The sequence below is a fragment of the Delphinus delphis genome, chromosome 7 (assembly GCF_949987515.2).
Source record: "Delphinus delphis chromosome 7, mDelDel1.2, whole genome shotgun sequence".
Lineage (NCBI taxonomy): Eukaryota > Metazoa > Chordata > Mammalia > Artiodactyla > Delphinidae > Delphinus > Delphinus delphis.
Genome location: NC_082689.1, coordinates 29,003,710 through 29,028,319, shown reverse-complemented (window position 1 = coordinate 29,028,319; position 24,610 = coordinate 29,003,710). Strand labels below are relative to the sequence as shown.

At 42.5% G+C, this 24,610-nt stretch overlaps 1 protein-coding gene across 4 annotated transcripts in view; it reads right to left on the bottom strand.

Annotated features, from left to right (window-relative positions):
- The window catches only part of KLF7 (KLF transcription factor 7), a 108,866-nt gene extending 105,235 nt beyond the window's left edge, over positions 1–3,631 (bottom strand). For all 4 annotated transcript variants that reach the window (XR_009520114.1, XM_060016221.1, XM_060016222.1 and 1 more), the window contains exons 1-2: positions 3,531–3,631; positions 3,082–3,321 (exon numbers count right to left, since the gene is read on the bottom strand). Coding sequence is in view for 3 of the 4 variants with exons in the window: in XM_060016221.1 (XP_059872204.1) it covers positions 3,082–3,183 (102 nt within the window). In the remaining variant the exon portion in view is untranslated. The remainder of the gene's footprint in view (positions 1–3,081; positions 3,322–3,530) is intronic.
- Positions 3,632–24,610: the final 20,979 nt, after the last annotated feature.

The following is a 24,610-nucleotide window of genomic DNA, read 5'->3' as shown; positions in this document are numbered from 1 at the left end:
CCTTAAGAGTTGTGCGTCAGCTGAATTCCATAAAATAACAGACCACATAAGCACAGTGTAATTTACAGTTATATGACAGGCAGGGATGATGTTACTTGGGCCAAATGCTTAAGTATGCAGTCAGAGCCCAGGAATGGAGAGCTGTTAATGTAGGATGTCCATCTGGATTTAAAAATTACACCAACAATGGTTTTCATAGTTGGAGCTGTATGAGGCTCAGACAATATTGCCCAAAAACCCAATGTCAAAATGACGACCCCTGTGACAAGAGGGCCATGACAAGCTCACTGACTATTAAGCAGAACTATTATCCCAGACTTGAGTTTAAAATAAAAACTCCAAAGAGTCCATCCTTAATTTTCAAATGCACAGATGGTCTTGAGTTTATCATCCAAGCCACTCTGTTTCTTACGAATCAAATCAAGACTACTGGAATCTCTGGACTTCGCTCATCTCCTCAAGGTACACTGTTCACTTTCAGGAGTACATCTAATAACTGCTCCTCATTTGACCTCTAAAATCTGATTACCCCAGAGCATCAGGAAACTTCCTCCTGCCTGGGGTTCTTTGTAGCAACCTTCTTGAGCTGATTTGAGCACAGGAGCCTTAAAATTTCACCATGTGATGGTTGATTTAGAACCAACAGTTGCATATAACCACACTCCCCTCCTTTATACTCAGAAGAGGCAAGAGGGAGGGGGCAGGTAGAGGGAGGAAGGAAGAGACAGAGGTTGGAGGTTATGTCATCAGCATGAACTGGGAGGCACAGTCACCTTTACAGAAAGCATTTGTGACTACAGAGCCCACAGAAGAAAGCTCCTTGGAACGATGTCTCATGTAGGACCGCGTCCTCACAAGTCATGTTTCAGTATGGATTACGAGCATGCCTCTGAAAGAGCTTGGCAAAGGGTTTTAAGCTGAGGGCAGTTGGCAGTAGGAGAGGATTAACGCAAGAAACAGGGGGGTGAAAATTTATTTGCCCACAGATACAAACTAAGCTAGAGATGCCCTGAAGGAGGTGAGATGAAGGATGAGGTGGGTGGGAAGCGGAGAAGGCTTCTAAGGAAACAAAAGATCCAGTACATCCTCTAATTTTCACACCAATGATGTTTCTTTACAGATCTAGACCTTCTCAAGGATGCTCTAACCAGATCTAGAAAAGCAGGTTTCCTCTGGAGAGGCCTTCCCCCAAAGCAGGCTTTACTACTGTGAAATCTTGAACCAAACAAAGTTGTGTGATTCATCAGGAGGGAACGTTGTAACCAATAAAGCCAACTTTCTTCCCTCCAACCCTGCTTAACAGTTAGTCACAAACAAGGGCTGCCTTGGGCAGGCTGACTAAATCAACAGATTCTCTTCCCTAACCTGTCTAGACAGTTGTTAATAGGCAACCGATTCAACACCAGTGGGCTGACAGTGTGAAATGAAGACTATTTCAGAAAATGAAATTCTGGCAACCTTTTGGTTTAATTAGCATGTGAAATAAAAGCAGGAAAAAGCTCTAGTGAGACCCTTCGTGAGATAGTCTCATCAAGGATGGGGGAAAGGATGCACTGGAGAAATGCCTTCTGCTAGAAACATGTGAGCTGTGCGTGCATTTAGGGAAAGACAAAGTCAAACACATCTGCCAGCATCCTTGGGCAGGAATGTATGTGTGGAAGCACAGACACCAGAGGCCAGTACCTGGAGAAACTCCAGCCTCGAAATCAGGGGAGAACAGCAACTAGCAACAATGGTACACAGGATAGGCTCCTTATACCACAAGCCAAACCTCACTCGCTAAAGCAGCAACTGTTACATCCCAGGCTCAAACTGGCAAATCCCGCTTTGTATCCTGTCGGAGGAAATTCAGCCGTTCATTAGCCTTAACAAGCTGCTGTCACGGAGCAGAGAAGTTACATGAGCAGCCACACACCAAGCCTCCTGCCGCCCGCCCCAAGGGCAAGCACGTTTCTCCCAGACGGATTGTGCACGTTCACACTTCCAATGTGCAAATCCGAACTGTCTTCTTGCACGTTCCATGATGCACACTGTAGAATTCTGAAAGAATGTTCGTGTCCCTCCATCCCCACCCACCATCTTTCCTGCAGAATGTCCCCTCAGCAGCTCCTAATCCTTACTGAGAAAACCACTGTTTCCGCAGCAGATCTCGCACTTTCCACTAACCAGCACTTTCTTTATTCCACTTCACAAAGCCCAGTGAACTTGTCACCAGCCCCGCTTCCCCCTCACTGGGACGCCTAGCCAACTTGGCATCGGTGCCCTTCAGCATCTTAGGAGTTTCTTGACTAGTCCTCTAAAACAAAGTCAGAGGCATGGAAGCACACACCACCCTTTGTCGGAGGTTGTGCTAAGTGGAGAGGCACACCAAACGAAAGAGAAGCAAGGACACCCACAGACGGTGTTCTCCTTCCGAAGACACCGCACTGGGGAAACCTACAATGCACGGTCAGCAAGAGATAGACACATCTTCCCATCCTCTTCCGAGATAGCTTTGAGTATCCTTTTATCACTGGGCTCCTCTTCCTTCTGCCCAGCTTCTAATCTCAAAATCAAGTTCCTATTCTTTACTGATACTCGCTAATTACTAGGAAAACACTCCGCTTTGCTCCTACCCCCTCCCCCCCATCTGACGGTCGTTAGCACCAGTTGAAAGAGATGAACCTGATTTAAGGTACCAAGGAGGTAGAGCTCGTGCATGTAGGGACGCGGTACCCGTCTGTGATGGCTCGTAAAGCCCCAAACCACCTTCCCACCCGGCTCCTCCGAACCCCAGAAGTTAGGCAGGTCTCTGCTGGGGGGCAGTGAGCCGCACAACGTGTGCGCAAGGATGTGTGTTGGTGACTGAAACGCAGGCAGCTCCGACCGGCCGCTCAGCTCAGCACACTAAGGGGTTAGGGGGTGGGTGGAGAGGTAAGCAGATGACTGTTTCCGAAAACATTTTAAACAACAGACAGCCAAAAAGGGGGGGGGGGAATTCAACAAACGAACAAACAAAATTCAACCCCAAGCCCACACCAACGCAGCCCCTGCGTCTCCGCCGCCACCACACGATTTACACAAGTAATTTAAATCATTCACCTGCTGCCAGGTCTCCTCCAGGGATGGCAAAGCTGAGAAGTAGCCGGTGTCGTGGACAAGTTGTAGCTCCTGGAATATACTATAACTAGCCAACACGTCCATGCTGCTGCTGCCGGGCAAAACGGGAGGAGAAACCCTCCCCCGAACACAGTTGGGTCTGTTTGTTTGTCAGTCTGTCTGGCTCACCCCCCAAGGAGGCAGACATCCAGTGGCCCTTTTGTTTTGTTTTGTTTCAGTCAACTAAAAAGGAAAAAAAAAAAAAAATCAATGCAGAAGAGAGGGAGAGAGGAGGTGAGAGAGGAGAGACTGAGTGGGGTGGATGGAGAGAGGCATCCAGCGTGTACAGTGCAGACGGCTGCCAGGAAAAGGGGACTTCACGGGAGTAACAATTCCCTTCCAGGGCTCTAATCACTCCAGCTCGTGGATCAGGAAGGGGGATGCAAACTCACTGACACGAAGCTGCCATCTATTTCTGCAGCGCTGTTCGCTCCTAATGCAATCTTTGCTCTTTATTTTGGGAGGTGGCATTTTTTTTTTTCTCGCGATCGCTTCTCTCCCCCTCTTTCCTTCCCTCCCCACCCCCACCCCCATCCTTGCTAGTTTGTAGTCTCTCCCCCCCCTCCTCCTTTTCTCCTCCTCCTGCTCTTCCCCCTCCCCAAACTCCCTCCCTCCGCCCGGCTCTCCGCGCAGCCGTGGGATCTCGGAGGAGGGCGTCCATTAGGCCGCGTGTGACCATGTATGGTAAACAGGGGGCTCATGAAGTCACTGAGGACCAATGGGAAGCGTGGAGCAGGGCCTGGGGCGGGGCTTGGCCCTGGCGGCGGGCGCGGATTGGCACGCTGCGAATCTCCCTGCTGCCTTACAAGGCGGTGCGAGGCGAGCTATTTTTAGAGGGCTATATAAGGGGGCTGAAGAGGCCGTGCGGCGCCCGGGGAGCGCGAGCGCGAGGGATTGGGAGGGTCGCGGCGACACTTGCACCGGCTCCCGGTACGCTGAGGCGACTGGGCTCGGGCCGCACACCGGCCTCCGACCTTCGCTTGGGTGCCAGGTGGAGCCCCAGGCGGCCGGAGCCTGCGCCCCTCAGAGGGGAGAGGGTCGCGTATCGCCGTTCTGGCGTGGACGCGGCCGGTTAGGAGGTGAAAGTCCAGAATGCGGGGTCAGGATGCCTCCCGGAGGAAGAGCGAGGCGCGAGAACGAGGAAGCCGGCATGGGGAGGAGGGCAGGTCACTTCCCACTCCGCCTCCCTTCTAGGCCCGAGGGCAGGGAACCGCGAGGGCGGGGCAGCGCAAACGAGTTCCTCACTTCCTCAGAAATAAACCAGGGGGTTGGGAGGAGGGCGGAAGAAAGAAAAAGTCACCAAAAGCCCCTTCACGAATTCCCCACAGGCTGCCAGGGTGCCGAGAAGAAGCGCCAGAGGAGGAAGCGCCACACAATGGAGCAGAACAAAGGGGAATGCGCGAAAACAGCGGCGGGGGCCCGCCTTGCGCGCCTCGCGCAGGCCCCGCCCCCAGCCCCGCCGGCGCCCCAGTGCGTGCCGCCGCGCCCCGCCCCACCCCGCCCGCCCAGCCTTCTGAGCCGACGCCGGGGACCGGGCGGGGGTCAGCCTCGCAGTTAGAGTTGATTGGAACTGGACGTTTTGCTGGGGAGTGTGTTAAAGACAATAGAGGGAATCCTTGTAGACGTGGGGTGCAGGCAGGAGCCGGCAACTTGCTTGGGGGCTTAAACGTGAGACTTCCCATGCGGCTTGGAGAGAGGGTGTCCGTCTGCCTAGCTGCGGTGGTGAGAGGAGGACCTGAATTGCGCTATGGCGCTGACATATAGAGATGTATAGATAGAGAGCCTATTATCTCTTAGCTGAACTACGCACGTTGTGAGGGTTGACCGGTTGTTTGCTTGACCTTAAATGGTTAGTGTGGTTAAAGCTTCCCCAAAATGCAGTGTGAGCTGAACTTCCACTTTTGGAATGATTGCAGAATTTGGTACTTATTCTGAAATGAGAAACTTAAATTCAACTCATAATGGAAGAAACACATCCACCTTAATCGCCCTTCTCAGCTGTCTCTCCTTCTGACTATGTGGGACTCCATATCACAATATTTCGAAAGTTCTACTTTATAGAACAAACACAGTTTGAAGTTCAGTATTTGCCAGGGGAAATTAAACGGGAATTATTGAGTTGAGGCGTAAAGTCTAGTTTATTTGCTTTTTGATGTCTGGAATTCTGTTGGTCAGATCTCCAGCATCCAGTGTATAATTGGTGAATGTACTGTAAGTGTGTGTGCATGGAATGTACAAGGATCTTGGTACATTTAGCATTATGTATTATACACATTCGTGGTGCTAGGGGATAAATGGTATGAAAAGGGTAAAAGTCCTACACGAATAAAGTGATATTATGATAGCACACATATAAGTGCCAGTATGAGAAGTCTGCGTGGGCCTTTCCCAGAAGTAGAAAACCATTTAGAGCCATCACATACCAATTAATGCATTAACTTGATCTTGATGGCCATTGATACTGCCACTTACTACTATGTGACTTTGAGCAAATTACTGGCTCAAACCCTCTGGCTACCCTTCTCAGACACAGGAAAAGTGGTATCTGCCTTGCCTGATTGTTATGAACAATCAAAATGTTATAATGTTTGTTAACTCACCTAGCATAGTGTATCTGGTGCTAATAGGTGAATACTAAATGTTGGCCATCATTATCTCCTGACTTTAGCTGAGTAAATTAAATAATATCTGAACCCATCAGACTTGTAGGGGGATATACCAGTCTTAGAGAAGAAGAATGTAGAAACCTCTTGCCAGTTTGGAATAAGGTCTGCCCCTGCAACCCAACATGCTATCCTGATTGTGTGTGGGGATGGGGAAGAGATCACTGACAAGTACTGGGGCAGAAGACATGTTCAGGAGTAATAGGGGAGGGAAAGGATCTTTGGCTCAGCGGCCATGGCTCACGGGCCCAGCCGCTCCGCGGCATGTGGGATCTTCCCGGACCGGGGCACGAGCCCGTGTTCCCTGCATCGGCAGGCGGACTCTCAACCACTGCGCCACCAGGGAAGCCTGGATCTTTTTTTTTTTTTTTTGAATTTTATTTTATTTATTCTGTTATACAGCAGGTTCTTATTAGTTATCTATTTTATACGTGTTAGTGTATATATGTCAATCCCAGTCTCCCAAATCATCTCACCACCACCTAGGGGAGGGAAAGGATCTTAAACGTAGGAAACGCAAGAGGCAAAAAGCAAGGCAAGACCAAAGAACATAATTTGTTTGAGACTCAACTGAACTTGTTTTTTGTTTTCTTTGTGTTACACTATTACCATTTTCAACAAATTATGACATACCTGTTAACTTTGAGGATTTTAAGCACAATGTGCCAAGCTGTATGGGCACATAAACATTTTCTATGCTGTGTCTTATTTCATCCTCATGGCAGCCCCAGCGTAGGTATTTTTATTATCCCCAACTTTATGGATAAAGATACCCAGACTTGGAAATACTAAGTTGGTCAAGGTCACACAACCAGGAAGCAGCCAAACAGAGGTTCAAATCCAGGACCACCTGACTTCCAAGACTGTGCTCTGCATGGGGCTCTCTGCAAGGTGAAAGACTTGAGTTTCTTGGCTTTAAGTCAAGACTTGTTTATAAAAATTGCTTGGGTGTGGAGAGGGAGACTTCCATTGAGGTTTTTCACATGTAAATATCAGCCATCCAACTTATAGAAGAACTCAACCAAAATTTTACAATGTAAATCCTAAAAACCTCATTATGAGTTTTTTCAAAGCTTTATAGATTAGAGATCTAAGAGATTTATGTAACAAGGCGCTCCTAAAGGCATATTTTCAGTATTAGTCATATTTAGCTACTTTTAATAGCCTAGAGACCCTAGGTTCACATTGCAAAGCACATGGAAAGAATCCGAATGTACAAAATAATCAACAAATGAAGATCACAAGGGAAATTTGGCAGCCAAGCAAACCAAAAATAAAGAGCACTGCTACAACTACTGCATACCGAATGCTTTCTCTGTACCTGGCATTTTACACATGTTCACATCTAATCTTCACCACAATCTTGTGAGGGAGCTATTACTGCTCCATTTTCACAGATGAAGATACCAAAGTTCAGAGTGGGCACATAATTTGCCCATTGTCATATGTCTCTTAAGTGGCAAAAGCAGATTCAAATATAGGTCTGGCTCCAGGTTGACTCCAAAGTCTATGTCCTCTACATGGGTTGCCTTAGAAGATACTGATGATACTTTTTAAAGTATCACCCTTTGGAAGTGATCCTGTAGGAAACACCTAAGAGTAAATAACAAGTTACCCACCAAGAACTGAGAAATGAGGATATTTTATAGACAAAATAGTAAAAATTCAATATGCAAATAGAAACAATCAAGACATCAGACTGTTACTACTAGAAAAGTTCTGTGTCATTAGCACAGAAAGTCCTTAATATCCTATTGTGATTAGCACTGGGAAAGCCTCAAAGTAAATCTACTTAAAACACGGACCAAATTTCAGAGCAGTTAGTGAAAAAAGGTTTGCTGGGGACTTGTCTTGAAAATAAAACTCAACATTTTTAAAACACATTTATTCTATCCTACATTGAACAAAATTGATAAGTACAACCATGTGCTAATTATAGAATGAATAAATAATAAATCAAGATGATTATTGTTGGCTTAAATTTTTCCTAAGCATTGTGAAGCACCTTACAACATGCTTTATTTCATATTTGACTTTCAGAGAATAATAAAAAAGAGGGTCACTTTTTGTAAAAATGTTTCAGAGTTTCTTCAGTTTTCCCAAGGGTCTCAATTAGTTCTTTGATGTTCAAACTATTCTCTTCTGAAGTATCAATATAGTCGTCAGCCCAGTTGATTTTACCTTCATGTGTTTAACTCCATGGATCCTCATGTGCCAGTTTTACCAACCTCACTTTCACTGACCTTACACCTTTTGCAAGATTTGCAATAGAACTGAATGTGTTTGCATTGTGCTGTAAATGTTCACCATCATTGTGTGTGTGGGGGGGGGGGGAGGTGTTTAAAAGAGGTGTTTGAATGGAGTATTAATTTATAAGTGGCCATATCATTAATAATACTTTCATATACCATTGACTTTTGCTTCTCTTTACAATCTTACTATAGTGGAACAAAGTGTGAGCTTAGGCAGCAGGCTTTGTTTGTATCAGAGAAAATAAGAGTGACAAGGAGATGGAGATGGAGATGCCAAAGAATGCCAAAGACTCTCTGAGAGACAGTTTGAATCTGAAAGGAAATGTATGTGGCCATACATACAATGACATGCATACATACATACATACAACCAGAGAGTTATTTCATGATTGAAAAAAAAATGGCAGCTTCCTCAGGCCTCTCATGTCCTGGACAAAATATTCCTTGAGGATACACATCTCTTCTTGTTTTCATTCTCTACTTACTTTCAGCTCATAATTTGGCTTCCCACTTGTTCTGCCTGCAGGGAAAGAATGTGCTGGTTACAACCACAGGAGCCTGGTGGTCATTGTGACAGTTCTGGTTGTTTTTGTCCACACAAAGTCCTTTTAGTTGTACGTGTGTCCCTCGTGAGTTCAGTGAGCATGGGTCTGACTCCCTGGGTGTGTTCAATTTTGAGACTCTTCCATGTTGAGGTTTCTGGACATGATGGGTAAAAAACAAACACCACCACCAACAAAACCCTTTTCTCAGTGAATTAACCAAAAACTCTTGGCACGTAGCCTGCTGATCTCCAGAAAACATCCCAATCTTGCCACTGACTCTTCAGAATTCTGTGGGTATGTAATAGTTTAATAAAAACATTTATTTTTTTAATCAGATGGTAAAGTCAACCCTGAATGTTGACTTTGCATTGCAGTGGGCTATGCTAAAATGATTAAGGGGAATACCTGGGGTGCATCACCAGTGATGGGCATGTTGTTCTGATGCAAGAAGGCAGGCTATTTATTGCTTAATAAAAAATTGACTCACCGCAATGATAAAGAGAAGGAACTCAAGAATTCAGCAAAAGTTCACTGTCAGGAACGTCCTGTCCAGACCTTAGAACGTTGGACATTTAATGCCATTATGACCTATGACGCATAATTCCTATGGAGATTAATGACGGTAGCCACATTTCCAGCCTGAGCTACGAGCACTTAGAAGTGTCAATATTCTCCAATGAAAAACAAAATCATCATCTTAATTCAACCAGTCATTCAACATATATTATGCAAAACATTCAGTCATTCGGCATATATTATGCAAAACATTTGGTCATTTAACATATATTATGCAAAGTGCATAGGTTGAAAATAGAATGGTAAACACAGACATGTTTACCACTGTAAACAATGTCAGATAGTAGAGCTGTATCTCAGAAGTTAGAAAAAGCATTTGAAGTATCTAGTCCTACTTTCACAGGTCCACTGCTTCCCTCAACAATATTCCTTCCAGGAGATGCCCCGTTGCTCCAATGATGGGGAAATCCCAGCAGGCACTGGGATAAACCACTATGACTGAGTCTGGCTGGCTAATTTTTCCCATCTGAGAATAGCATCACAAGCTATTCAGGGGTTTCTGGACAAGGATTTTGGAAAAGAGGCTGGTAGAAGATGAGAAAAGATTTTAAATAATAAAAAGAATTCCTTTGACTATGTAATGATAGAAATGCCAAGACAGTTGTGAAGCTAGTGAGAAATTAAGTTGCTAATGTTTTAGGGATTATTGTCCTTTGCAGTGTGTGAGGCAGTTTGTAGGATTGTGTTATGTTTCATCCTGAACAATTTTTATTGTGACATGGTGAATACAGCACAGCATTACTATTAATGTATAAATATCACTGTCAATGTTTTATCAGGATATTATCATTTTTCTTTTACATATGCCATTTCCAAAGGGTTTGGTACACATTTAATGGGATTTAACAGCAGAATGCATCTCAGATTTGGTAATGGAAATCAATGAGAGGATAAGATTGATTTGATAGAAAGTCTGGACCGCTAACTTTGCTGACAGTGACCATTCCTTTAAGTGAGGGATACCTATTCCACAAGTGCCCAATGATAAGTTTTTATGTGGATGATAGATCTGGGTAGTTTGGAAGATTAATAATGTCAGCAGCAGTTTTTTGCTGACTGGTTGCTCATTTGCATTTCACCGACTTTGCTTTACCAGAAGGATGCTTATCTGAATGGTTAGAAGAGTCAGCTGAGTCATAGTTTTTAATACTGGTTACTGCTTTTCTCAGGAGTAAGCAAGGCAAATGCCCTAAACTTCCATTTATGCAGTCCAAACGGGAGGGGCCAGAGGAAATGCCTCAGTGTCCACCTCAGAATGCTTCACAGCCCTCTCCTAGCTCTCATCATCTCCCCCTACTGCTTTGCAACGCTCAAAAATTGTTCTAAGCAATCATCAGCATCATCACATTTTGGTCATGCCCAAGCTGGTTCCCATGTATGACATGCTCCTCTGCTTTGCTAGGAAGCTAGGGAAATCCCATTTGATGAAGACCAACAGTGAGTATAACTCAGAGAGGCTCACTCCTTCCACCCAATTTGCCCAGATGTGAGATTCAACCCAACTCCTCTGTGCCATACATTAACCTACCCTTTGATTTTCTGCAATATCGATTCTTGATCTTTGAGGATGTTCTTGTTAAACCCCTCTTAAGCGTTATTGTCCTTTCCACATGTTCATGTGCATCATTGCCCTTTTGAGATTATAAATTCTTAGGGAACATTTGTCTGATCACCCTATAGAGAATCTAATATCTGTTATGATAAGCACAAACTTTTTTTAAAACTAACTTTAAAAAGATCATACAAAATATTTTTAGTAAAATTTAAAAACAATTTTACTCCTTCTCCAGTATTGTTAGGACACTATTGTTTGTGCTGGCTTCTGTTAGGTTGACCTAAGCAGGAGGAAGTGGCATTACCTTAAATGATGTCAAATATGGTTGAAAGAAAAAAGATCTAAGGCTCCTGGCAAAATTCTCTGTAATTAAAATACCAAAATCTGGGCTTCCCTGGTGATACAGTGGTTAAGAATCTGCCTGCCAATGCAGGGGACATGAGTTCGAGCCCTGGTCCGGGAAGATCCCACATGCCACGGAGCAACTAAGCCTGTGCACCACAACTACTGAGCCCACGTGCCACAACTACTGAAGCCTGCATGCCTAGAGCCTGTGCTCTACAACAAGAGAAGTCACTGCAATGAGAAGCCCTTGCACCACAACAAAGAGTAGCCCCAGCTTGCTGCAACTAGAGAAAGCCCATGCCCAGCAACAAAGACCCAATGCAGCCAATAAATAAATAAATTAATTAACTAAAATTAATTTAAAAAAAGTTTTTAATACCAAAATCTACATAAAGTATATGAGATATGTTATCAAAGAACCCACTTTACTGAGTGATTCAGAGATAATGTAATTTTTAAATAAGGTACTACATAGTCTATCAGGAAACAGCCACTGTTACATGTTAAGAGAGACTGTAATCTTGAATATTGTAACATTTCACAAAGTGTTGTAATAACAGACTTTTCTGGGAAGGTTAGCAAAAAGGAAGCTGGAGAATAGAATTTTTTAAATTTGAGTTTCTTTTATAATGACCTGGGGTAGAGGATGTCCTGATGCTAAATGACCTTTAAAGATCACTTAGACAGACTAGAAAAAGATCTACTTTAGTAGCTTGAAAGTAAGTTATTTGGCAACCTTGAATTTCCCCTTTCTGACTTGTCTTTACCATGGCAATCTTCTGATCTATCATTTGGTCTTCTGAGTGGACTGACTTATACAAGATTGCCCTTTGTAAACACGTAGTATCGATTCTATTTATTTACTTACTTGTTTATTATTTCTTCTACTTCCAGAGGAGAAGTATGAATAAAGACATTAAAATACAGGAAACGTAATACAGAAAACTATTAGCCTTAAAGAAAAGACAGAAGTACCAAAGAATAAGGGAAGAAGAAATATAGAAGGTATCCATTATCATTCCAGCTATGTCTCCCATTAAGCACTGATCAAGGTATGTTGCTATTTATAAACTACTTCCTTGTAAATTTGCCTAGCGTGAACCAATGTGGAGAATCTTCTTTCTGTGAATGTAGTCATTTGGTTTTTAAACTGGCAAAACTGAGCTTCATATTTTTCAGTTCTGGTGGACCCACTGAGATGTGCCCAGGTGGTCTCATTTAAAGCCACATCATTTCATTTACTCAACAATTATTGAGTACCTATTTTGTCAAGCACTAGGCTGGGGAATGGGACTATAAGGATGAGTGAGATATGATTCTTGTCCTTCTGGAACTAACATGTTAAGTGAAGAGAGATTTAAATAAAAAGTAACATGAGGGCTTCCCTAGTGGCACAGTGGTTGAGGGTCCGCCTGCCAATGCAGGGGACATGGGTTCGTGCCCCGGTCCAGGAAGATCCCACATGCCGCGGAGCGGCTGGGCCCGTGAGCCATGGCCGCTGAGCCTGTGCGTCCGGAGCCTGTGCTCTGCAACGGGAGAAGCCACGACAGTGAGAGGCCCGCGTACCGCAAAAAAAAAAAAAAGTAACATGAGTAATATGGCAGACTAGATTATTGGGTCAGACTCCCTCTATGTAAAAACAACCAAAATGCTAGGATATAAGTCTTGATGAGCTGACAAGATAATAAGGAATTATTGAGCTAAAATCTAAGCCAAAGTGAGATTCAACATCACTTCTGGTAGTGAGCACTCTTAAATTCAATATTCTCAGCACTAGCTGTATATTAGAAAGAGCTTAAAAATTATCACGTGTGCTTCCAGCAAAGGTCGACTAGCTGGTATTGGATAAACCCTGCCCTCCCCTATGCCAAAGAACAACTGGAAAATCTGGACAAAATATAAAAATTATATTATGAAGTAACAATGCAGAAATAACTCATCAAGCCTAGATCCTGGAAAGAAAGGAGACCAAAGAGATAAACTAAAAAATCAGCATGGGGCTTCCCTGGTGGCGCAGTGGTTGGGAGTCCGCCTGCCAGTGCGGGGGACACGGGTTCGTGCCCCGGTCCGGGAGGATCCCGCATGCCGCAGAGCGGCTGGGCCCATGAGCCATGGCCGCTGGGCTTGCGCGTCCGGAGCCTGTACTCCACAGCGGGAGAGGCCACAACAGTGAGAGGCCCGCGTACCGCAAAAAAATAAATCAGCATGGTTTTATCCCACTGGAAGTAATTACCTAAGAGAAAGCTGAGAGGCTATGAAGCTGAGCAGAAAACACAACTGAAAAGGAAGCTGAGCAAAGGATTCAGTAAATTCAAAAGGCTGGAAGTATAAATATTAGAGTTTAGAGTTGACCAGGAGGTTGAGGGAGGAAAGATGTGGAGGACAGAAACAGGCTATACCTTACCAGGACTGAAGTCTGGCTTTGACATATCACAATACTTGATTGGAGTAAAGTAGTCTGCCCCTAGTCAAGCTCCATTCAGAAGAAAAGAGTAAATCCTCTCTGCAAAAAGATAATTCAGAACCTTGAACTAATCTACAAATTTTTTTATACTTAATGTCCAGCACTCAATTAAAAAGAAAGAGGCATAAAAAGGTAAAACTTCCCCAATACCAGGATTTAAAAAATCAGATAGTAGAAGTTGACCCATAAGAAATCCAGACATTGTCATTATCAGACATACAATTTAATTTTTTTTTAATTTTATTGGAGTGTAGTTGATTTACAGTGTTGTGTTAGTTTCAGGTGTACAGCAAAGTGATTCAGTTATACATATACATATATTCATTCTTTTTCAGATTCTTTACCCATATAGGTTATTACAGAATTTTGAGTAGGGTTCCCTGTTCTATACAGTAGGTCCTTATTGATTATCTATTTTATATACAGTAGTGTGTGTATGTTAATCCCAAGCTCCTAATTTATCCCTCCCACCCCTCATTTCCCCTTTGGTAACCGTTAAGTTTGTTTTCAAAATCTGTAAGTCTGTTTCTGTTTTGTAAATAACTTCATTTGTATCATTTTTAATATTAGATTCCACATATGAGTGATATCATAGGATATTTGTCTTTCTCTGTCTGACTTCACTTAGTATGATAATCTCTAGGTCCATTCATGTTGCTGCAAATGGCATTATTTCATTCTTTCTTATGCCTGAGTAATATTCCATTATATATATGTACCACATCTTCTTTATCCATTCCTCTGTTGATGGACATATCGGTTACTTCCATGTCTTGGCTATTGTAAATAGTGCTGCAGTGAACATTGGGGTGCATGTATCATTTCAAATTACAGTTTTCTCCAGATATATGCCCAGGAGTGGGCTTGCTGGATCATATGGTAGGTCTATTTTAAGTTTTTTAAGGAACCTCCATACTGTTCTCCATAGTGGTTATACCAATTTACATTCCCATGAATAGTGTAGGAGGGTTCCCTTTTCTCCACACCCTCTCCAGCATTGATTGTTTGCAGACTTTTTGATGATGGCCATTCTGACCACTGTGAGTTGACACCTCATTGTAGTTTTGATTTGCATTTCTCTGAGAATTAGTGATGTTGAGCATCTTTTCATGTGTCTCTTGGCCATCTGTATGTCTTCTTTGGAGAAATGTCTGTTTAGATTTTCTGCCCAATTTTTTATTGGGTTGTTTGTTTTTTTTGTTTCATTTTGTTTTTGTTTTTGTTTTTTGACATAGAGCTGCATGAGCTGTTTGTATATTTTGGAGATTAATCCCTGTCAGTCACTTCGTTTGCAAATATTTTCTCCCATTCTATGGGTTGTCTTTTTAATTTATTCATGGTTTCCTGTGACACTTTAAAATAACTGTCATTAATATAATCATGAAATTAAATGACAAGATATATAGATATAGATAGATAGATAGATATCTCTATATATATATCTCCTGTTGGTTCTGTTTCTGTACAAAACCCTAATCCACAGTTTAACAACAGATTAGACACGGATAAAGAGAGAATTGGAAGTTGGTTAGAAGAAAATATTCAGGCAAAAGCCTGGGGATGCAAAAGATGGTGAAAAGGAAGAAGAGCACAAGTGGCAAGGGGACAACATGAAACATTCTCTCATATGTATAACAGGATTCTGTAAAAGAGGAAAGAGAGAACAGGAGAGAAGGGGATAATGACTGAGAATTTTCCAAAATTAAACAAAAGACATCAAAAGCCACGGACTACAAAGAGGTATAGACTCCAAGATGGATAAATACAGCAAAACTATTTCTAAGCAATTCATAGAAAAACTGCTGGCAACCAAAGAAAAATCTGAAAAGCATTTAAGTAAGTGGTATTTTACTTTCAAGAGTACAAAAATAAGATTGAACTCTTTATTCTCAACAGAAACATTGTAAATAGAAGGCAATGGAATGACATATTCAAAGTACTGAAATCTAAAGTTCAATTTAGATTTCTATACCCAGTGAAAATGTCCTTCAAAAATTGCTGGGGGCAGACCCACCCTAAAATATTACTAAGGAGAGTTCTGAAGGCAGAAAGATAATGGTGCCAGATGAAGATATGGCACCTCTGGCTAGGTCATCACTTAAACAAGGACACTGGGCTATTTGGCCTGACTCCATCTTGGGGCATAGATACTGGTTCCAGGGTATTGTGGCTTCTCCTTTTGGATCCATACAAATTATTAGTTTAATAATTAATTCAAGAATTTTGCTAAGAAATGGTGTCAAGATTCAACATACAATCTGACCCAGGAGGGGATCTTGGTAAACCCCAAAATAGATTGTTATAAGGATACACATGGTACTAAGGAAAACAGGATTCTTGGCTGTGCGTCTATCTCCTGGGTACCCTAGCATTGCTTTTTAAAATTTAACTAATTTTAAAATAACATTAAAATAACTTTTAAATAACCGCTCACTCCGTTCTAATGCCTTCTAGACAAGTCTATACCATTTGTTTACAATTTTCCTTGATTATATGTCTCTCCTTCCAACTTCTACACATTCTTTTAGAATCTGAGCTTATTGAAGCTACCCTAAGACAGTCAAGGCAGTATCTCTAGATGCCTTACAATTTTTTCCTTAGTAGAGTCATTCATCAATATGTTGTCAGAATTTCAGTTCTGAAAGATTCCTATCCTTTTTGGGTTCAGCTTCCTTTTCAGCGATGTAGATCTTGCTATTCAAAGTGTGATCCTTGGACCACCAGCACTGACAACACCTGAGACTTGCAGAAGGGCAAGCCATACCCCAGACCTACTGAATTGCAATCTGCATTTTAACAAAATCCCCAGGTGATTTGTGTGCATGTAAAGTTTGAGAAGCACTGTTATAGGCCAAGGACTCATCACTTCTCTTTTTCTGAACTTGTTAAAAATGGCTTCCTGAAGCCTAGAGCCAGTACCATCTGGCTACACCCACCCGCCTGACTCCTATTTACTCTGAGATAATGGGGTTGTTCCCTGTGGTGTCACTGCCACTTCACAATTGGTGCTTTCTTGTTGGTAAGAATTAGATTTAGAGGAACCACCATTCCCCTTTCACTTCCTCTAACTTCTAAGAGAAGTCTGTTTTGTTTCAACTTTCCTTCATTTCCAAGACATAGAAGCTGAACTACCTCCTCCTTAATTATCCTTTTATATCTGAACAGACTATTTACAACATACTATATGTAAGTTCAAAGGTACTTTCATATCTGCTACTTTACTTGGTCCTCACAACAGTTCCACCTAGCATTAAAATGCTCAGAGTATAGGTTATTATTCCCATTTGTCAGATAAAAAAGCTGAAGCTTAGTTGCTAAAGCAACTTGAAACCATTTAACAAGTAGTGGCAATGTCAGTGCTAGTGTGCAGACCCCTTGTATTCTTGCCACTGCTCAGTCAGCACGCCAAATCATTAATTCAAATCTCTGAGCTGTGTTGGAGGGAGAGCTACCCGTCTTAGCACAACCAAGCAAATACTCTCTCCCCTATGGAAAATGCTCTGGCTTATCTACACAATGCCCAACTTCCTTTTTAAATTTGCTGCCAGAATCCTAATGCTTTGGGTGGACTATGTTCAGCTACATACGTATTTTCCCAGCCTCCCTTGTAGTTAGGGGTGGCCAGGGGTACACTTCTGGCCAATAGGATGTAAATAGAAGTCTTGTGGAATGTATTAGTTTGCTGGGGCTGCCATAACAAAACACTACAAACTGGGTGGCTTAAACAACAGAAATATATTATCTCACTGTTTTGGAGGCTAGAAATCTGAAATCAAGGTGTTGGCAAGGGTGGTTCCTCCCAAGGGCTATGAAGGAAGTATCAGTTCCAGGTATCTCTCCTTGGTTTGGCATTGGCTGCCTTCCTGTTCACGTGGTGTTCTCCCTGTATGCGCATCTTCGTGTTCAAATTTCCTCTTTTCATAAAGACATCAGTCACATTGGGCTAGAGCCCACCCTAATGACCCATTTTAACTTGGTTACCTCTGTAAAGACCCTATCTCTAAATAAGGTCACATTCTGAGGTACTTTGGGTTAGTACTTCAACATACCTTGATTAAGGGGACACAATTCAACCCTAACATGGGGAGAGTATGGGCTTCTGGAGAAGACTTTGCTTTCCCCATAAAAGGGGACACCACAGTGTGCCAACTTTCCACTGTCCTTCCTTCTTTCTGCCTTATATACTGTCTCAGTGGCTGGAGCTGCCCAGCCTTATTGGGATTAAGAGCAAAAAACCAAGAGAACTAAGGAATTGAACCAACATTAGGAACTGCTTGATTCTTCATCTTGTTACATGAGACAAATTAACCCCTACGCTAAAAGTCCTTGTAGCAGGTTTTCTGTTATTTATAGCTAAACACATCCTATTATATCACGTTTTCAAAGAACTGGCTTTATGTGATTTTATCAAATAACACCAATTAATCCAGAGTAAAACTGCTAGTTATTATCAAGCTATGTTTACGAATGATTAGATTGAAAACAGGGTTGACTGAATTGAATAATGAAAGTGCCATAACTTTGCAGACATTCTGGAAAACAATGTCTAAGAAAAATACGTATGTTGGAGGCTGTCCACCAACTGCCACCCAACTCCCTTTTGTTGCTTGTTCTTGAAGGTGACTGGGTCTTCCAGCCCCAAGTGGTGTTCTTGACAAGCCAATAAAAAAGATCCTGCTTGCTATTCTTAGCGCTTATACTAAGGCTCTAGGGTGAGAAATGAGGTCATGACTTGTAACCCTCAACAGTGGAAATTTTAGCAAGTCCCTCCATGTACTTCTTTGATGACTGAACATGAGATCATCTCTGCAGTTAAAATTTATAGTCTTAACTGCACCTCTGTTCCCTTTCACACGCCACATCCTGTAATGATCTCTTTTGGAATTCTTGGGGAAGTTAAAGAAGTCTGACAGCAGTGACTGTTGTTTCTCCAGATACTGAAAGTGTGAAAGAAAGCGCTGGGGAGAGGGCAAGGTGCAGTTACCAACAAGCCAGGCGGGATGCCTCCGAAAGACAAGGACTAGAATAAGGCAGGAGGGGAACCTCGGGGGGAAGAATTTAAGGAGGCGCTTACACTTAGCACCAGGCAGTGCAGGCTCAGCACCTCTTAATTTTTGGCCTGACTTTTCTCCTGCCTCACCCTCGTCCCAGCCCTGCCTCCGAGCAAGAATGATCTCTAATGGACTATTACCCCCTTAAATTCATTTCAGTTTCTACGTCTGCTTTTTGCTTCTAAACTGTATGTTTTATTAATTTCAGTTGAATGGTTATATTTTTCACCATAATCCTGATAAGAACACAATTACAGAAAAAGATATTTTCTTTTCTTCCTACCCAGGCATTTAATTTTTTTTTTTTTTTTTTTTTTTTTTTTTTTTTTGCGGTACACAGGCCTCTCACTCTTGTGGCCTCTCCCGTTGAGGAGCACAGGCTCCGGGCACACAGGCTCAGCGGCTATGGCTCACGGGCGCAGCCGCTCTGCGGCATGTGGTATCTTCCCGGACCGGGGCACGAACCCGTGTCCCCTGCATCGGCAGGCAGACTCTCAACCACTGCACCACCAGGGAAGCCCAGGCATTTAATTTTTTACAATGATAACTCCAAATAAGTGAGTACCTATGTGCCCAAGCTGTGTAGTGTATTATGTGTAATACACACTAAGAAATTCTACAGTCTAGGCATCCATATCCCACCTGGTAGATGAGTCCCAGAGACAGTAAATGACTTGCCCCCAGCCCCACAGAAGATAGGGTCACTCCAACAGGAGTGCCACAGCTGCACCTGCTACCTGCGCTCTCTTCAGGCCTCAAAATCCATGGTTTCCAAGCCTTTCTTGTTTTAATCCCCTTAATCACCACAAGTTCTACCTCTTCATCTCCTGGTCAGATTTTTCTTCCTTGTCTAAAAGATTTTACTATTGCTTTGCTTTTGTGGTTTCTTACTCTTTTCCAGCTTAAAAAAAAAAAATCATTGAGTTTCAGAGTAGATCAGTATGTCAGGTTTTCTCAAAACATTCTTTAAAGCCATTTTCTGACTTAAATGTCTAGAGGGCAGAGCTAAATGGGGCCACCAGGTAAGAAAGCAGGACGGCTCCGCACACTTAGAGAGGATGAGGAGGGAGAAATGGAAAGGAAAAATCTTATTAGGCTTTGTAGGTCAGGGAAATCCTTTCTAGCCTGGATTTTTAAACCTTCTGAATTTTAATTGAAAGTATTTCTCCAGGGTATTTACTTTAACATGACTGTGCACTCTCAAAAAAATATTCCCTATCCATATTAGAAAAATATTACAAATCTCAGGAAGACAAGATTGCATTAGAGGGAAGAATCTGATGATGTGCCCTTTCTGCTTCAGACAGTAACCATGAAATTGTTGGCAACTACAAAAGTTGCCAGACTTGTTTTGAGCGTCTCTGCTGGGAAAAACCTAATGCTTGTGGGTATGATGCATGACTATCTGGTCCCACCTAGGAATCACCGTTAATTCTTAAAAGAAGTGAGCAATACTCCTTTTGAGAGATTTATGATCATCCACACCAGAAAGTGCTCCCAAATTAGACAGTAAAAGATTAGTTTTAACCTCTCATAATAACCTGGGGGCTATTGTTAGAAACGTATGAAAATTAATAAACAAAACTTGAAGTCATCCCAATTTCCAGCTTTGGTCTTGAATGCAAAATATTGCTTATTCTTTTTTTTAACTTTTTATTTTATGTTGGAGTATAGTTGATTAACAATGTTGTGATAGTTTCAGGTGTACTGCCAAGTGATTTAGTTATACGTATACATGTATCTATTCTTTTTCAAATTCTTTGTACAGTCCCCCCCAACACACACAAATACACACTCCAAAAGATAGAAATTCTCAATTGTTTCCTTATAACAAAGGCAAAATTCAGTGACAGCTAAGTGTTGCTACTCATCTTTTCTTAATTTGTGTGTATGTACATTTTTGCTCAAACTAGAAATTACTCTCTTCTTCCTGCATATAGGAGTATCACTACAACTGTGATTATTAGTAATAATGGAGATTTTAATAGTACACTTGTTTAAATAGTACTTTTTGTCTTTCAGGCTCAATATATTTTTTTATAGCATATCTTCTCATTATTATCTTCCCATAAAGGAGGTGACTTATGATTTCTGATGTATAGATGTAAAAGTCAGGGCACTAAAAAGCCAGGTGACAAAATGTGAGGTCAAACAGCCATGAAAAATTGATCCTCCAATTCACTTCCTGAATTCAAATTATTTAGTTCTCTTTAAAGACAGAAAATGGAGTACAGTAATAAGTAAGAAAGAATTTTCAATTGAAAGAGTCCTTCAGCATTAGAACACGTTTCCAAATTAGGGATCTTCCTTTCCAAATTCCTTTAACCATAGCATGGAAGACTGGGTATTTTGGATGGGTTCAAGGCTGACCCACCTGAGCCAGGGCATTTACTGGATAATCCTGTAAGGAATCTGAGTAGAGTTCTTGTGATGCTATGACTAAGTGATCATGCCCTGCCGGCTTCATCCACCTCTTATCATATTTTCCCAGCACTCGCTTATGAGGAATCACTTTGGCCCCTCCTTGGAAACATACTTTCCCACACTACTTCAGAGTTTTTGCTGCAACTCCGCTGCAGTATCCCCACTTGACACTGTGCTCCCCGCTGTGGGATTAGAAGGAAGTTTCCCTTCCCTGGGACTCAAAGCTAGAAGTAGTCTCAGCACTAATGAAGGATGCGCAATATGTCCATTGCTCAGCCATCCGTTCTGATCCCTGCGCTCGGGTGGAGGGGTCTCTTCTCTCCAGGTTGCTGCCTGATTCATTGGAGCCAACTCTCCACCTTCAACCTTGCTGCTATTCTGCAAGTCTCAGGGATCTTTGCAGTCAGAGGAGGCTCAGAGATAACAGTATACGGGCATGGCCATGACCTCCACTGTCAGCATTTAGAATACAGGATGATTCAACCCAGCCATGAAACGAGAAGGTAGATGGGGTGGAGATGGGAGGGCAAGCATCCACTCTCTGCAACCCGTGAGACTGTTAACTTCCCACCTTAGCAGGGGCAGGGTAGCAGCAGCACGAATCAATCTAACACACAGGCTCTCTGGGTTTTAACTCTAGCTTAGGTGCTTTTTCTGCTGCGGTTTTCACATTTAGACCTAACAACATTTTTTCTTGATAATGACTATGCCCATCAGGTATATGCTCCCTGCTTTTACATATAATGGTTCTAGTGGCCAGCTATTGATTTTTGGTCCTCTAGCATCCTGAGTTGTCTGCATAGGTAATCCTACTCTGATTTTCCTCTGAGAGCTACCTCTTTTCCAGTCATAGCCCATGAGCTTCAGAATGGACTTCATGCATTCTCAGCTCCAGAGCTGACGCATGTGGATTAAGCATGGCCCATCAGAATTTCATATTTCCCTGGATTATGTGAACTGAATCTCAGGACTTCCCTAGAAGCTACCTGAAGAGACTTGCTCTAGCTTTATCAATCTGAGTGTTGAGTGTTGTCATACTAGGAGCCAAAGGCCACTGAGCCATATCGCATAGAGGCTAACAATTTCATATTGGATCCGTATGGCAGTTTTGTTGAGGACTGAATCCTACTGACCCGAAGCTGTACCTATTCCTACACTTTTAGTAATAAAATTCCTTTTCAGCTTAAGCCAGCTTGATTTGGGTCTTCTGTCACAATATTTTGCAATTTGCATAAAGACTGATTGAGCTAATACACAATACTGTTGTAAGCAGCACATGAGATAACGCGTATAAGGGAAATTTCAAGCGTAGGAAGAGAACTATGAAAGCATGAAAGATTATTGTTGATCTACCATAAAGGTAAGCCCTCTTGCTATTCTCCCTCTTCAATCATGATATTTAAAATCTGATTCCTGTGAAGAAATTGTGCAAAGTGATGTATGAAGACCTAGCTCATTAAAGGTTATTTGGCTGTATTTTTCTGTCATTCCTTTTGGAATTGAGCGTAGTAAAACACGAACCGATGAACAAGCCTCTCATCCTAAACTCCTGTCACTCTCTAACTCCTCACCTCCTATCACCAAGTCTGTAATATACTTCCTTAATTTCTATTTAGTCTGTTCATTTTCTGCCACATCTATTGCCACTATTTTAAACAGGGTCCTCATTATTTCTTATGTGAGTTATTGAAATTAGAATGTGGTGTACATGTCTGAAGAAGGGGACACTGGAGGAGTTTTAGGCTTTGTTAGAATATTGGTTATATACTTGCTGCATGACCCCAAACTTAGTGTCCCAAAACAACAATAAACATTATTTCACATGGTTTCTGTGACACAAGGTTTGAGAGTGGCTTTGCTAGATGGTTCTGATTCAGGTTCTCTCACGCGATTACAGTCAAAATGTTGGTTGGGGCTGCAGTCATCTGAAGGCTTGACTGGGACTGGAGATCTGCTTCCAGCTTGGCTCCCTCACATACCTGGCAAGCTGCTGCTGGTTGTTGGTAGGGGGCATCTTCCATACCACACAGTCCTCTCCATGGGGAGGTTGAGTTGATACTGACTGGGGTTCTTGGCCTTCCCCAATCAATAGTAATTAACTAGAGGCCAGACAAGAAATTCAGGCAAGGCTTTACTGGGACCCCTGCTGCAGCAGGGGGTAGTGAGAACAAATAACAGTTTGCCTTGCTTGCTCTCTTGGGGTGGGGTGGGAGGACAAGCTTGTTCCTTATATGGAGTGAGGGTAGGGGTGTGTCCAGGGGTCCGGCCGGAGGGGTGGCTTAGGTGTTTTGCCCACCCCTCTGGTGGTGTTGAGTGCAGGGGGCATGCTCAGTACCCTGCTTTTGCTCCCAACACCCTGTTTTTGCTCCTGGCTCTTCAGAAGTGGTAGTAGGGTTTTTTTGGTCTTTTTGTATCTTTTGTCCAGAATTTGCCCCAACTGGGCATGCACACAGTTATTTTTAGTCCCATATAGTTTCTTTGTATTTTGTTGCTGGAAGAAAGGTTTGTCCAGGTACAAACATTGCAGCACCGCAGCAAAGGGTCCCAGGTGCCAGCCTGTCTCAGAGTGTTCTCATGACATAGTAGGAAGCTCCCTCTAGAGCAAATAATCAAGAGAAAGCAAGAAAGAAGCCACAATGTCTTTTATGACTAAGCCTCAGAAGGCACTCTTCATCATTTCCACAATGTTCTTTTGGTTACACAGGTCAGCCCTAACCAGTGTGGAAAGGGGTACAAGGGCATAAAAATCAAGAGGTGGGAATCATGAGGGGTCATCTTGTGGCTTGGCTACCACTGAAAACTTCAGTCTGGGATGTTCAGTTTTGAACATAAAGTACTTATCAAGCACTATCAAGGTGGGGATGGGCAGTAGAGAGCTGGACTTCTGGGTCATGAATCAGAAGAGAGATGTGCACAATGAGTCATCAGCAAAAAGATGATAGCAGAAGACATGAGAGTGAATAAGCTCACCCAGAGAAAGGTAGAAGGACTGAACCACTGATATCTGAGGATGGACAGAGAAGGAAGAGGCTGAACAGAAGACTGAGAAAAATCAACCAGAAAGGTGGAAGAAAAACAAAGATAGACTGATACCATCAAAACCAAGGGAGTTTCAAGGAAGGATAATTGCTAACTTCCCACTGAATTCTAGAATTCTATGATCCCAGTTGACAGTTGTAATGATATCAGGTTTTGCTAAGAAACTGATACAATTGAAATAGAATCGTAAAAATCCAAAGGTTTTTGGAAGTTCATACCTAACAGATTGTTAAATTTCTAATTGTCTTTGCAAGCACAAAATAAAGAATTTTTTTGTTTCATCTTTGGTGGAGGTGACAGATTTTGTTTGTTTTGCTTTACAAGTTAGTATTTTCTTTCTCTATACATTCTGTCCATATAGTTCCTCAAATTCTTTCCTGGTTATTAAAAGAGTACTCATCATTATCTGAAATGCCAGACTCAGTTATCAACCTCTCCTATTCTCCTCCTATCTCTTGAGGCAGCAATCACTCCATTACCTTCTCTGTGATTTTGAGGGTTCCAGAATCTCTAGACCACCGCTCTGGTCTGTGACATCATGGGATATCAGAGTTTGTA